The sequence below is a fragment of the Babylonia areolata genome, chromosome 16 (assembly GCF_041734735.1).
Source record: "Babylonia areolata isolate BAREFJ2019XMU chromosome 16, ASM4173473v1, whole genome shotgun sequence".
NCBI classification, from domain to species: Eukaryota; Metazoa; Mollusca; class Gastropoda; order Neogastropoda; family Buccinidae; genus Babylonia; species Babylonia areolata.
In genome coordinates, this window is record NC_134891.1 from 12,603,069 (window position 1) to 12,618,068 (window position 15,000).

At 47.5% G+C, this 15,000-nt stretch overlaps 1 protein-coding gene across 1 annotated transcript in view; it reads left to right on the forward strand.

The window, feature by feature from the left end:
- Nucleotides 1–15,000, forward strand: part of LOC143291162 (uncharacterized protein C56G2.4-like) — a 30,608-nt gene that overhangs the window by 7,456 nt on the left and 8,152 nt on the right. Inside the window, exons 2-6 of the mRNA XM_076600863.1 lie at nucleotides 1,763–1,842; nucleotides 6,793–6,991; nucleotides 9,104–9,333; nucleotides 10,685–10,859; nucleotides 11,960–12,064. Of these exons, the coding sequence (XP_076456978.1) occupies nucleotides 1,763–1,842; nucleotides 6,793–6,991; nucleotides 9,104–9,333; nucleotides 10,685–10,859; nucleotides 11,960–12,064 (789 nt within the window). The remainder of the gene's footprint in view (nucleotides 1–1,762; nucleotides 1,843–6,792; nucleotides 6,992–9,103; nucleotides 9,334–10,684; nucleotides 10,860–11,959; nucleotides 12,065–15,000) is intronic.

Here is a 15,000-nt window from a genome sequence, read left to right on the forward strand (position 1 = left end):
TGTGGTGTGGGTGTCAGTGTTTTAGTGGGTGTGTGGTGGGTGTGACGGGGGTGTCAGTGTGTCAGTAGAGGTGTGGTGGGGTGTGGTGGTGGGGAAGTGTCAGTGTGTTAGTAGCGGTGTGGTGTGGTATGGTGGGGGTGTCAGTGTGTCAGTAGGAGTGTGGTGTGGTGGGGGTGTCAGTGTGTTAGTAGGGGTGTGGTGTGGTGTGGTGTGGTGGGGGTGTCAGTGTGTCAGTAGGGTTGTGGTGTGGTGGGGGTGTCAGTAGGGGCGTGGTGGGGGTGTCAGTGTGTTAGTGGGTGTGTGGTGGGTGTGGTGGGGGTGTCAGTATGTTAGTAGGGGTGTGGTGGGGGTGTCAGTGTGTTAGTAGGGGTGTGGTGGGTGTGGTGGGGGTGTCAGTGTGTTAGTGGGTGTGTGGTGGGTGTGGTATGGTGTGGTGGGGGTGTCAGCGTGTTAGTAGGGGTGTGGTGTGGTGTGATGGGGGTGTCAGTGTGTCAGTAGAGGTGTGGTGGTGTGTTGTGGTGGGGAAGTGTCAGTGTGTTAGTAGCGGTGTGGTGTGGTATGGTGGGGGTGTCAGTGTGTCAGTAGGAGTGTGGTGTGGTGGGGGTGTCAGTGTGTCAGTAGGGGTGTGGTGTGGTGTGGTGTGATGGGGGTGTCAGTGTGTCAGTAGGGTTGTGGTGTGGTGGGGGTGTCAGTAGGGGTGTGGTGGGGGTGTCAGTGTGTTAGTGGGTGTGTGGTGGGTGTGGTGGGGGTGTCAGTGTGTTAGTGGGTTTGTGGTGGGAGTGGTGGGGTGTGGTGTGGTGTGGTGGGGTGTCAGTGTGTCAGTAGGTGTGTGGTGGGGGTGTCAGTGTGTTAGTGGGTGTGTGGTGGGTGTGGTGGGGGTGTCAGTGTGTTAGTGGGTGTTGTGGGGGTGTCAGTGTGTTAGTAGGGGTGTGGTGGGTGTGATGGGGGTGTCAGTGTGTTAGTTGTGGTGTGGAGGGTTTGGTGTGGTGTGGTGGTGGGGAGGTGTCAGTGTGTTAGTAGGGGTGTGGTGGGTGTGGTGTGGGTGGGTGTCAGTGTGTTGTTTGGGGTGTGATGGGGTGTGGTGGGGGGTGTCAGTGTGTTAGTAGGGGTGTGGTGGGTGTGGTGTGGGTGGGTGTCAGTGTGTTGTTTGGGGTGTGATGGGGTGTGGTGGGGGGTGTCAGTGTGTTAGTAGGGGTGTGGTGGGTGTGGTGTGGGTGTCAGTCTGTTAGTAGGGGTGTGGTGGGTGTGGTGAGGTGTGGTGGTGGTGTCAGTATGTTAGTAGGGTGTGGTGGGTGTGGTGGGGGTGTCAGTGTGTTAGTAGGGGTGTGGTGGGTATGTGGGGGTGTCATTGTGTTAGTAGGGGTGTAGTGGGGGTGTCATTGTGTTAGTAGGGGTGTGGTGGGGGTGTCAGTGTGTTAGTGGGGGTGTGGTGGTGTGGTGGGGTATGGTGTGGTGTGGTGGGGGTGTCAGTGTGTTAGTGGGTGTGTGGTGGGTGTGGTGGGGGTGTCAGTGTGTTAGTGGGGGTATGGTGTGGTGTGGTGGGGGTGTCAGTGTGTTAGTGGGGGCGTGGTGGGGTGTGGTGGTGTGGTGGGGTGTGGTGGGGGTGTCAGTGTGTTAGTGGGGACGTGGTGGGGTGTGGTGGTGTGGTGGGGTGTGGTGGGTGTGGTGGGGGTGTCAGTGTGTTAGTGGGGGTGTGGTGGGTGTGGTGGGGGTGTCAGTGTGTCGGGCTGGAGGACAGACTGACCGCCAGGCGGTGTGACAGGAATGGAACCCTCGTCACCCTGTGGTCAGTCCGCCAGAAGTGAGGACCTACCCACCTGTCTGCAGGCCATCAGGAAACGGGTAGGTACCCTGATTTTCATTGACCTCATGAATATGAATGTTGTTTTTTATTGTACTGAATCAACAACAGATGATAAAGCAGTCAGGCTGGTTTTGCTGTTGTGAGCCCGCTTTGTTTTTTGTAAGCGCAGCGAAAATGTTCGGGATTCTATCCTTTCCAGGTATCAACCACGCACCATCTCGGTGACTGCTTCTTTTGCATCATTGCTTCTGTTTATTATTGTAATAACGAAGACCTACACTGAAAAACCAGGTTTCAAACACGTATCGGGAATTATTTCTGTTAAATAATCCACCGTAGATTTACAAGAAATCTTTGCGGCCAGCTCATCAAGGAGTACAATGTTGCTGTTCGACTGTCATAATTTTAGTTCACAAAGATTTGTTTCTACTTCTTCTTCACTTTTAACTGAGGACCTGTCCACCAGCCTTTGCGGAAATGAAAACAGTGCGACCTGGCTTTGTTTCTTCCCTGAAGGCAACGTTAAGAGGAAACGGTTTGGTTTGAAAGAAAATGGGATTCAGAAAAAATAAGGACAACACAAAATTTTGAAGCAGTCAGGATTCATCAAAAACAAGCAGAAAAGAATGAAGTGTTTCTCACCGGATCCTCCATGAGGGAGGCACTGTGACTGTTCGGGTGCTCCAGCCCACAGCCACGGGTTGTTCTGCCACAGTCGTGGCTCACAGACAACATGGCTGACCTTTCTGTCCCTTACAGGCAGCATCCCACTGGCTGCAGGTGACTCCCTTCCTCGTCAACTTCATAACTCCCCAACATGCCCCACCCCCAACATACCCCACCCCCAACATACCCCACCCCCAACATACCCCCAACATACCCCCCCAACATACACCCCAACATGCCCCCCATACCCTCCAACATAGCCCCCATCTTATCCCCCCCCCCCAACATATACCCCAACATGCCCCCCATACCCTCCAACATAGCCCCCAACATACACCCCCAACATACACCCCCCTACATGCCCCCCAACATACCCCCCCCCCCAACATGCCCCCAACATACCCCCCCCAACATACCCCCAACATGCCCCCAACATACCCCCCAACAACCCCCCCAACATGCCCCCAACATACCCCCCCAACATGCCCCCCCAACATACCCCCCAAACATAACCCCCAACCCCCAACATACCCCCCCAAACATAACCCCCAACATACCCCCCAACATGCCCCCCCAACATGCCCCCCAACATGCCCCCCAAACATAACCCCCAACATAACCCCCAACATACCCCACAACATGCCCCCCCAACATGCCCCCCAACATGCCCCCAACATACCCCCCCCAACATGCCCCCCAACATGCCCCCAACATACACCCCCCCAACATACCCCTCAACATGCCCCCAACATACCCCCCAACATACCCCCAACATGCCCCCCAACATACCTCCCAAACATAACCCCCAGCCCCCAACATACCCCCCCAACATAACCCCCAACATACACCCCCCTACATGCCCCCCAACATACCCCCCAACATACCCCCCAACATACCCCCCAACATACCCCCCCAACATGCCCCCAACATACCCCCCCAACATACACCCCAACATGCCCCCCCAACATGCCCCCCAACATGCACCCCAACATACCCCCCCCCCAAACATAACCCCCAACATACCCCCCAACATAACCCCCAACATACCCCCCCCAAACATAACCCCCAACATACCCCCCAACATGCCCCCCCAACATGCTCCCCAACATGCCCCCCAACATATCCCCCCAACATACCCCCCCCCAACATACCCTCCAACATACCCCCCCAAACATAACCCCCAACATACGCCCCACCATATCCCCCCAACATGCCCCCCAACATACCCCCCCAAACATAACCCCCAACATAACCCCCAACATAACCCCCAACATGCCCCCCCAAACATAACCCCCAACATACCCCCCAAACATAACCCCCAACATACCCTCCAACATACCCCCCCAAACATAACCCCCAACATACCCTCCAACATAACCCCCAAAATTAACCCCCAACATACCCTCCAACATACCCCCCCAAATATAACCCCCAACATAACCCCCATGATACCCCCAAACATGCCCCCAACATACCCCCCCCCGCCAACATACTCCCCAACATGCCTCGAACATGCCCCCAACATACCCCCCAACATGCCCCCAACATACCCCCAACATACTCCCCAACATGCCTCGAACATGCCCCCAACATACCCCCCAAACATACCCCCCAACATGCCCCCAATATACCCCCAATATACCCCCTAACATACCCCCCAGTCAGAAACACAACAAGTGATCCATGTGAAGCGGTGCTCATGCATCATCCGTGATACAGAAAAGCCCAAGAAAACGGACAGAGAGGAAAGGTTGGAATGAAATATTCAAACACGTACCGCGCAGGGGGTCTGATGGACCTCAATATTTGGGGGTGTGTTTGTTTTGTTGGTAGGTTGGTTTGTTTTTGTTGTTGTTGTTGTTGTCTGTTTTTAAGGGAACTAAAGAACGGAGAGGCTGAAAGGTTGGAATGAAATATTCAAGCCACACACCACGTAGGGGTCCAGGCTGATGAATGAATTGTGGACATTTGCTGAGGGCAGTGGTCAGCCTGATCAGCCTCAGCTGGTCATCGCCACACGGACAGTCCCGTGGGGCAGGATAAGGGATGGAGTGCGGGTGGGGAGGGGATATTTGTATTTGTATTTCTTTTTATCACAACAGATTTCTCTGCGTGGTGAAATTTGGGCTGCTCGCGTCGCTACACTATCTCGCCACCCTTTTTTTTTTTTTTAATATTTTTTTCCTTCGTGCAGTTTTATTTGTTTTTCCTATCGAAGTGGATTTTTCTACAGAATGTTGCCAGGAAAACCCTTTTGTTGCCGTGGGTTCTTTTCCGTGCGCTAAGTGCATGCTGCACTCTGGACCTCCTCAGTTTATCGTCTCATCCGAATGACTAGCGTCCAGACCACTACTCAAGGTCTAGTGGAGGGAGAGAAAATATCGGCGGCTGAGCCGTGATTCAAACCAGCGCGCTCAGATTCTCTCGCTTCCTAGGCGGACGCGTTACCTCTAGGCCATCAGGGAGGGTATTCGTTTGGACTTAAGCCTCACTAGTGCTTCGGGGCTGGCACTTACTTTATGGGGAGAAGAAAGGCTGAATTTAGATTGAACATACAACTACTGATACTGATAATAAATAACACACACGTGCTCGCGTACACATAAGACACCGCCCTCTTCCGCCCTCTTCACACATTCACACACACGCGCCCGAGCGGGTGTGTTGAAGTGCCGTGTGTTGAAGTGCTGTGTTATGAAGTACTGTGTGTTGAAGTGCTGTGTTGTGAAGTACTGTGTGTTGAAGTGCCGTGTGTTGAAGTGCCAGTGGTGAACTGCTGTGTGGTGAAGTGCAGTGTTGAAGTGATATATGTTGAAGTGCCGTGTTGTGAAGTGCAGTGTGTTGAAGTGCCGTGTGTTGAATTGCTGAAGGGCTGTGTGTTGAAGTGCTGTATATTGAAGTGGCGTGTGTTGAATTGCTGAAGTGCTGTGTGTTGAAGTGCTGTGTTGTGAAGTGCCGTGTGTTGAAGTGCTGTGTTGTGAAGTGCTGTGTGTTGAAGTGCTGTATATTGAAGTGGCGTGTGTTGAAGTGCTGTTGTGAAGTGCTATGTGTTGAAGTGCTAAAGTGCTGTGTGTTGAAGTGGCGTGTGTTGAAGTGCTGTGTTGTGAAGTGCTGTGTGTTAAAGTGCTGTGTGTTGAAGTGCTGTATATTGAAGTGGTGTGTGTTGAAGTGGTGTGTTGTGAAGTGGTGTGTGTTGAAGTGGTGTGTGTTGAAGTGGTGCGTTATGAAGTGCTGTGTGTTGAAGTGCTGTGTGTTGAAGTGTGTGTTGAAGTGCTGTGTGTTGAAGTGGTGCGTGTTGAAGTGGCGTATGTTGAAGTGCTGTGTTGTGAAGTGGTGTGTGTTGAAGTGCCGTGTGTTGAAGTGCTGTGTGTTGAAGTGGTGTTTGTAGAAGTGGCGTATGTTGAAGTGCTGTGTTGTGAAGTGGTGTGTGGTGAAGTGGTGTGTGTTGAAGTGCTGTGTTGTGAAGTGCTGTGTGTTGAAGTGCTGTGTGTTGAAGTGCTGTGTTGTGAAGTGCTGTATATTGAAGTGGCGTGTGCTGAAGTGTTGCGTTGTGAAGTGTTGTGTGTTGAAGTGCTGCGTTGTGAAGTGCCGTGTGTTGAAGTGCTGTGTTGTGAAGTGATGTGTGTTGAAGTGCTCCTTGTGTTGAAGTGCTGTGTGTTGAAGTGCTGTATATTGAAGTGGCGTATGTTGAAGTGCTGTGTTGTGAAATGCCGTGTGTTAAAGTGGCGTGTGTTGAAGTGCAGTGTGTTGAAGTGCCGTGTGTTGAAGTGCTGTGTGTTGAAGTGCTGTATATTGAAGTGACGTGTGTTGAAGTATTGTGTTGTGAAGTGCTGTATATTGAAGTGCCGTGTGTTGAAGTGCTCTGTTGTGAAGTGCTGTATATTGAAGTGGAGTGTGTTGAAGTGCTGTGTGTTGAAGTGCTGTGTTGTGAAGTGTCGCGTGTTGAAGTGCTGTGTTGTGAAGTGCTATGTGTTGAAGTTGCGTGTGTTGAAGTGCTGTATATTGAAGTGCCGTATGGTGAAGTGTCGTGTGGTGAATCGCCATCTAGTGAAGTGCTGTGTTGTGAAGTGCCATGTGTTGAAGTGCTGTGTTTTGAAGTGCTATGTGTTGAAGTGGCGTGTGTTGAAGTGCTGTATATTGAAGTGCCGTATGGTGAAGTGTCGTGTGGTGAATCGCCATGTAGTGAAGTGCTGTGTTGTGAAGTGCCATGTGTTGAAGTGCTGTGTGTTGAAGTGGCGTGTGTTGAAGTGCTGTATATTGAAGTGCCGTATGGTGAAGTGTCATGTAGTGAAGTGCTGAAGTGCCGTGTGGTGTGGCGGCAGGCAGAGGACCCCAGCCTGTTCTGGTTCGGCAACAGCTACAGCGCGCGGTGCGGGGGCCGTGACCCCTTTCTGGCGGACTGCTACAACCCTCGCCACTCCTCGGCCTCAGACAGCGTGGCCACCAGGATCTTCTCCCGGCGGGAACTGGATCCACAGGTCCTGGACACCTTTCTGGAGGTGACCTACACCACCCAGCCAGGTGTGTGTGTGTGTGTGTGTGTGTGTGTGTGTGTGGTGTCCACGGTTCTCTCTATATACAAATTTGACAAGATTGATTTAACACTGGTGATATGTGTTTCAAAATCTATACTTGAAATGTGCAAACAGTTTGAAATGTTGCTTTTATAGCCATAATATGCGTGATCTGGCCAGTCCGAATTTCTAAAATACTCAATATACAGTGTCAGTTAAAAGTGTGTGTTTCTCTTGTGTTTTTTTTTTTTTTTGTCCGCAACATTTTATGTTGCCATTGCCCATTAGCACTACCCATCAGCTTGGAGACAGGTGAATAACAAGATACCTTTTGAGTTAAACGGGTTCTAGCATCGTCACTTACAACCGACAGGGTCTTGAAAAGGTACTAACAGCGTCACTTACAAACCTGCAGGGTCTTAATGTTTGAGTTAAAGGGCTTAAGCAACGTCATTTGCAACTCATAGTGTCTTAATGTTTGAGTTAAAAAGGTACTAACAGCGTCACTTACAACCCATAGGGTCTAAATGTTTGAGTTCAACGGTCAGAGCGTCACTTACAAAGGTACTAACATCGTCACTCACAACCGACAGGGTCTTGAAAAGGTACTGACAACGTCACTTACAACCAACAGGGTCTTTATGTTTGAGTAAAAAAGGTACTAACAGCGTCAGTTACAGAGGTACTAACAACGTCAGTTACTGAGGTACTAACAGCGTCACTTACAAGGTACTGACAGCGTCACTTACAGAGGTACTAACAGCGTCACTTACAAGGTACTAACAGCGTCACTTACAGAGGTACTAACAGCGTCACTTACAGAGGTACTAACAGCGTCAGTTACAAGGTACTACCAGCGTCACTTACAGAGGTACTAACAGCGTCAGTTACAAGGTACTAACAGCGTCACTTACAAAGGTACTAAAAGCGTCACTTACAAGGTACTAACAGCGTCACTTACAGAGGTACTACCACCGTCATTTACAGAGGTACTAACAGCGTCACTTACAAGGTACTAACAGCGTCACTTGCAGAGGTAATAACAACGTCACTTACAGAGGTACTAAAAGCGTCACTTACAAGGTACTAGCAGCGTCACTTGAAAGGTACTGACAGCGTCATTTACAGAGGTAATAACAACGTCACTTATAGAGATACTAACAGTGTCATTTACAAGGTACTAACAGTGTCACTTACAGAGGTACTAATTGCGTCATTACAAGGTACTAACAGTGTCACTTACAGAGGTACTAACAACGTCACTTACAAGGTACTAACAGCGTCACTTACAAGGTAATAACAGCGTCACTTACAGAGGTACTAGCAGCGTCACTTGCAAGGTACTAACGGCGTCATTTATAGGGGTACTAACAGCGTCACTTACAAGGTAATAACAGCGTCACTTACAGAGGTACTAACAGCGTCACTTACATAGGTACTAACAAGGTACTAAGAGCGTATCTTGGAGAGGCACTAACAGCGTCACTTACAGAGGTACTAACAGCGTCACTTACAGAGGTACTAACAGCACTAACAGCGTCACTTACAAGGTACTAACAGCGTCACTTACAGAGGTACTAACAGCGTCACTTACAATGTACTAACAGCGTCACTTACAGAGGTACTAACAGCGTCACTTACAGTTGTACTAACTACTAACAGCGTCACTTACATAGGTACTAACAAGGTACTAAACTAAGAGCGTATCTTGGAGAGGCACTAACAGCGTCACTTACAGAGGTACTAACAGCGTCACTTACAGAGGTACTAACAGTGTCACTTACAAGGTAATAACAGCGTCACTTACAATGTAATAACAGCGTCACTTACATAGGTACTAACAAGGTACTAAGAGCGTATCTTGGAGAGGCACTAACAGCGTCACTTACAGAGGTACTAACAGCGTCACTTACAGAGGTACTAACAGCGTCACTTACAATGTACTAACAGCGTCACTTATAGAGGTACTAACAGCGTCACTTACAGTGGTACTAACTACTAACAGCGTCACTTACATAGGTACTAACAGCGTCACTTACAGAGGTACTAACAGCGTCACTAACAAGGTACTAACAGCGTCACTTACAGAGGTACTAACAGCGTCACTTACAACCCACAGGTTCGTACAAAGCTTGTGAACATCAGTTCACGTACAACCAGTCAAAGGAGGTGACTCTGGACCCCCTGTCCATGACGGTGATGACCCCTTACGAGGTGCGCGCGCAGCCCCGGATGTGGTGGCCGGCCGAGGAGGACACGTTACACACGCTGCTGTTGGTTGACGTGGGGTATTTTACCGTGAAGGCCTTGCAGCTCAACATCCCCGGGAACAACATGACGGCAGGACAGGTATAGGGTGTCCCGCTACTTCCCTCACCCTGTCCAACAAACAGAAAGGAAAATAGAGAAAATAAAGGATGAAAATCAATACAACAACAACACCAACAACAACACTACTACAGCTACAACAACTACTACTACTACTACTACCGCTACTCCTCCTCCTCCTCCTCGTCCTGCTGCTGCTGCTGCTGCTGCTACTAATGATAATGATAACAACAACAATCAGTAATAATAACAACAACAGTACTGATACAATAATGATATACTACTGCTACTACTACTGCTACTATTGCTATTGTTTTCATTAACAACAGCAACAACGACGACGATGATGATGATGTGATGATGATGGTGATGATGATGATGATGATGTGATGATGATGGTGATGATGATGATGATGATCTGTGTATATTTATGGCTGCTCTCTCCCTGCCACGATGCGACGCCACCCACACAACTATTTTGTCTGTCTTTTATATCTGTGTCTAGGTACCTTTGTTGTGCCACCAAAGAGGATATTTCCAACTTAGTAAATGATTGGAAGGCATTTTGTTGTTGTTGTTGTAATTGTTATTATCATCATTAACATTATCATTATCATTACAAGTATCATAATAATAATAATAATTATTATTATCATTATTATTATTATTAAGATCCGTGATGTAAAACTGAAATGGTTCCAATGAAGAACCATACACCGATGCCTCAGAACAAACGTGATATCACAAGAGGCGGGGGTTCTGAACACTGACCTGTGTAGTTTTTGTAACACAACGAGACAGCATCAGACATGTTCTGGCAGTGCAACCATCCAACGATTCTTGGCATGCATTAATGAATGCAACGAAGGAAAGACACCCACATGCTCCAAATTTACCAATAACCGAACCATTGGCCATTCTTGGACGTGACAAAAACATAGCTGTTGATTCTACTTTTTGTTTCATTTTGTTATTTGCGAAACAATACGTGTACCAGTGCAAGTTAAACAAAACCGTGGGTATACCTGATCTACAATGAACACAAATATACAGCTGAGGAGTATATTGCTCGGACAAACTTTGTTTGTAATGACTTTGTTGCCAGATAGTCTCCATATACAGGCCTGTTCATGAATACAAATTAAAGTCAGTATTAAGTTTTCTGATATTGATATAAATCTTGCATTTCAGTGCACAGCTGTGCCTTACTGTTTGACGAGCAACTGTGATCACCACACTCTCAGAACTGTCCGACATTTACATGTATATCACTGTTCATGTGAGGTACTTCTACCAGATTCCTTCTTTTTTTTATTGTAAATTTTTGTGTCTGTTTGATGTGTGTGTGTGTGTGTGTGTGTGTGTGTGGCAGACAGTGGTGCAGTATGAAGGGCCCCTCAACCCCACCCGGAACAACAACCCCTATGTCTTCGTCCTGCTCCGCCAGTCAGGGCCCGTCACTCTCTCTGACCGCTGGCAGCAGGTCTTCACCCAGCGGGACGTGCACACAGAGTTAGGGGACTTCATGGAGGAACACAGCCTGAAAGGTCGGTGCTGTGACAAAGTCTCATGGAAACTTGTCATCTTGTCATGGCAACTTGTCATCTTGTCATGGCAACTTGCCATGGTAACTTGTCAACTTGTCATGGTAACTTGTCATGGTAACTTGTCAACGTGTCGTGGCAACTTGTCAACTTGTCATGATAACTTGTCAACTTGTCATGGTAACTTGTCATGGTAACTTGTGAACTTGTCATGGTAACTTGTCAACTTGTCGTGGCAACTTGTCAACTTGTCATGGTAACTTGTCAACTTGTCATGGTAAATTGTCATGGTAACTTGTCAACATGTCATGATAACTTGTCATGGTAACTTGTCAACTTGTCATGGCTCATGCGCTTTGTGAAGGCGATAGTTAGTGGAGATATTGACAGGTCAATCAATAGATGGAATTGGACACTGTTGAACGCACTGACAGGCAGATGAATACACTGATAGATCAATAAACGTGTCGTCTGATCAATAAACATACTGATGGATCGATGAATGTACGGACTAAACATGCATACATACATGATTTAAAAAAAAAGAGACATATATATATATGGAGAGAGAGAGAGAGAGAGAGAGTACAGGTACTACGATTGTTTATCTGCCTCTTTGTTATTCACCTGCCAGCCAACCTAGAAGTCTGCCTACCTCCCTACTTACCTACCCCCCCCCCCCCCCCCCCCCCCCCCCCCCCCCCCCCGACCCCCTCCCCTGTCAGTCTGAACGTGAATAAGAACAAGAGAATTGAGCCTTAGATATCAAATAAGTTCACAAACTTCTGCTGGCTTATGAAAGACAAAGGCTAGCAAATGCTCCTGTGTTGAAGGGACCTCAGATTAATCTCATATAACTGTTTACATAAAAATCGCATATATTTTAAAACATACTGAGTACACGAACTCACTGGATGATGCATATGAATATTTCTGTATTTGTCAAAATATGATTTGAAACACAACCTTTGCAATAAACCATAACTAAGCGAAGAGGTGCAGATGAACAACCCCCCAAACTTCCCCTGTCAGTGTCAAGCATCAAAGAGGCTTTTAGTGCACGAGTTCCCATACTGACCGACGGCTGTCCCTGTGGGTAAAAGGTCCTGTTGCACTGAGCTGGGTGCTGGTGTACGGAGATGCTTATGCTGCTGAAGTTGCACGTGTCCGTGGTCAGATGAACACGTGTGCTCACTTCGTTGCTGAAGGTAAGCAACAGACAGAATGACAGACAGACAGACAGACAGACAGAGAGAGAGAGAGAGAGAGAGAGAGGTTATCATCTGAGGGTAACAGAGCCAGTAAAACCTTTTTTTTTTTTAGAATATTTTTTATATAACGAAATCAACACTAAGACGAATGCAATTACTGAAATATATACAGAGCGAACCCACAAACGTATATATCATACATGCATATGCAAGAACATAAACATATCCCTGATAATCAACACATGACACATACATACATTACCAACAAGCGCAAATGGGTAATCTTTTTCGCAATTTGTAAATGTGTGTGTCGGGTGGGGGTTGGGGGGGTGGGGGTGGGGGAGGGGGGAGGGGTGCGGGCGGGTTGAGGGGAGGGTGTGTGTGGGGGTGGGGGGTGGGGGTGAGGAGGGAGAGAGAGAGGCAGAGAGGAAACAAAATGAATCAAAATCCTATGAACCAGGGAAGTGAGGTAAGCAGTAAAAATGCTTTTTCCACTCAGCCCAAGGGCACAAAAAGTAGACCACATAGATATAGATGTATAAATGTATTGCAACAAAACCCCCACTGATATAGATGTATAAATGTATTGCAACAAAAACCCCACTGATATAGATGTATAAATGTATAGGAACAAAAAACCCACTGATATAGATGTATAAATGTATTGCAACAAAACCCCCCACTGATATAGATGTATAAATGTATTGCAACAAAAAACCCACTGATATAGATGTATAAATGTATTGCAACAAAAAACCCAACTGATATAGATGTATAAATGTATTGCAACAAAAAAACCCACTGATATAGATGTATAAACGTACTGGAACAAAAAACAAACAAACAAACACATAGATATAGATGTATAAATGTATTGGAACAAAAAACAACAACATCAAAATACATATATACAGAAAAAACAAACAATAATTCATTCTAACCCAAACTTCTTATTGTGTCTCCATCGTTCAGTCAAAAAACTGGTTGTTGTTTTCGTTTTTTTCCAGACAGTGTAGTGGAATTCAACGGTTCCTGTGTATGCTCGTGTGCGTGCTTGGGTGTGCTTATATGTATCTGTATTTTGTGATGTGGTGTGATGCGATGTAATGTGAAGTGTGTGTGTGTGTGTGTGTGTGTGTGTGTGTGTGTGTGTGTGTGTGTGTGTGTGTGTGTGTGTGTGTGTGTTCGTCTTCAGTTTAACGTCTTTCCACTTGAAGTGATATTAGACGAAAAAAAACAAAACAAAAAACAACAGCAACAACAACAACAACATGGGGCAGGGACTGTGGGAGGGGGGTGGGGGGGAAAAGTGTGTGTATGTGTGGAGGGTGAATAGGGAGAGACAACGCTAGGGAAAATGGAAACGTTATAAATGCCAACATCAAACAGCTATAACAAATGTCCTATTGGACTACGCAGAAAACCTTCTGCAACAGCAAATAACATATTGGAATTGTTTATAACACATTCAAAAGAATTTTGGTGAAGTCTGGTAAAAAAAACATTTTAGATTCTGTGTGTGTGTGAAGAACTCAGAACTCAGAACTCAGAACTCATTTAATTGTCGTAAAACCATCATAGGAATTATGGACACTATAAACTAAACACAACAAGCAAACAAAAAGTAAAAGCAATAAGTTGTGAGCACATGCAGGATATTCCATAAGACATAGTTATGGACTGCGAACTTTAAAGCATTCATATATGTATTTTGCCAGTTCTGGTTGGAAATAATTTTGTGGCAACAGAGAACTCGGCCTTTGGATTATTGTGTTGCCAGTGCCATCTGGCCAATGATTCGAAGACTGGGAATTGACTGTCACAAGTAGGCGAGACCTCAAGTCAGAGTACACACTACACACTGTGTCTGTGGTGTGTGTGTGTGTGTGTGTGTGTGTGTGTGTGTGTGTGTGTGTATGTGTGGGCGTGTGTGTTGTGTGTGCGTGCGTACGTATGCATGTGTGTGTGCGTGCATATATGTGTGTGTGTGGTGTGTGTGGTGTGTGGTGTGTGTGTGGTGTGTGTATGGTGTGTGTGTGTATGTGTGTGTGTGTGTGTGTGTGTGTGTGTGTGGTGTGTGGTGTGTATGTGGTGTGTGTGTGTGTGTGTGTGTGTGTGTGGTGTGTGGTGTGTGTGTGTGGTGTGTGTGTGTGTGTGTGTGTGGTGTGTGGTGTGTGTGGTGTGTGTTTTTGTGTGGTGTGTGGTGTGTGTGTGGTGTGTGTGTGTGGTGTGTGTGGTGTGTGTGTGTGTGGTGTGTGTGTGGTGTGTGTGTGGTGTGTGTGTGTGGTGTGTGTGTGGTGTGTGTGGTGTGTGTTGTGTGTGTTGTGGGTGTGTGTGGTGTGTGTGGTGTGTGTGTGTGGTGTGTGTGGTGTGTGTGTGGTGTGTGTGGTGTGTGTGTGGTGTGTGTATGGTGTGTGTGTGGTGTGTGTGTGTGTGTGTGTGTGGTGTGTGGTGTGTGTGTGTGTGGTGTGTGTGTGTGTGGTGTGTGGTGTGTGTGTGTGTGTGTGTGTGTGTGTGTGTGTGTGGTGTGTCTGTGGTGTGTGTTGTGTGTGGTGTGTGTGGTGTGTGTGGTGTGTGGTGTGTGTGTTGTGTGTGGTGTGTGTGTGGTGTGTGTGGTGTGGTGTGTGTGGTGTGGTGTGTGTGTGTGTGGTGTGTGTGGTGTGTGGTGTGTGTGGTGTGGTGTGTGTGGTGTGTGTGGTGTGTGGTGTGTGTGGTGTGGTGTGTGGTGTGTGTGTGTGTGTGTGTGTGGTGTGTGTGGTGTGTGGTGTGTGTGGTGTGGTGTGTGTGTGGTGTGTGGTGTGTGTGGTGTGTGTGTGGTGTGTGTGTGGTGTGTGGTGTTTGTGGTGTGTGTGGTGTGTGTGTGGTGTGTGTGTGGTGTGTGTGTGATGTGTGGTGTGTGTGGTGTGTGTGTGGTGTGTGTGGTGTGGGTGTGT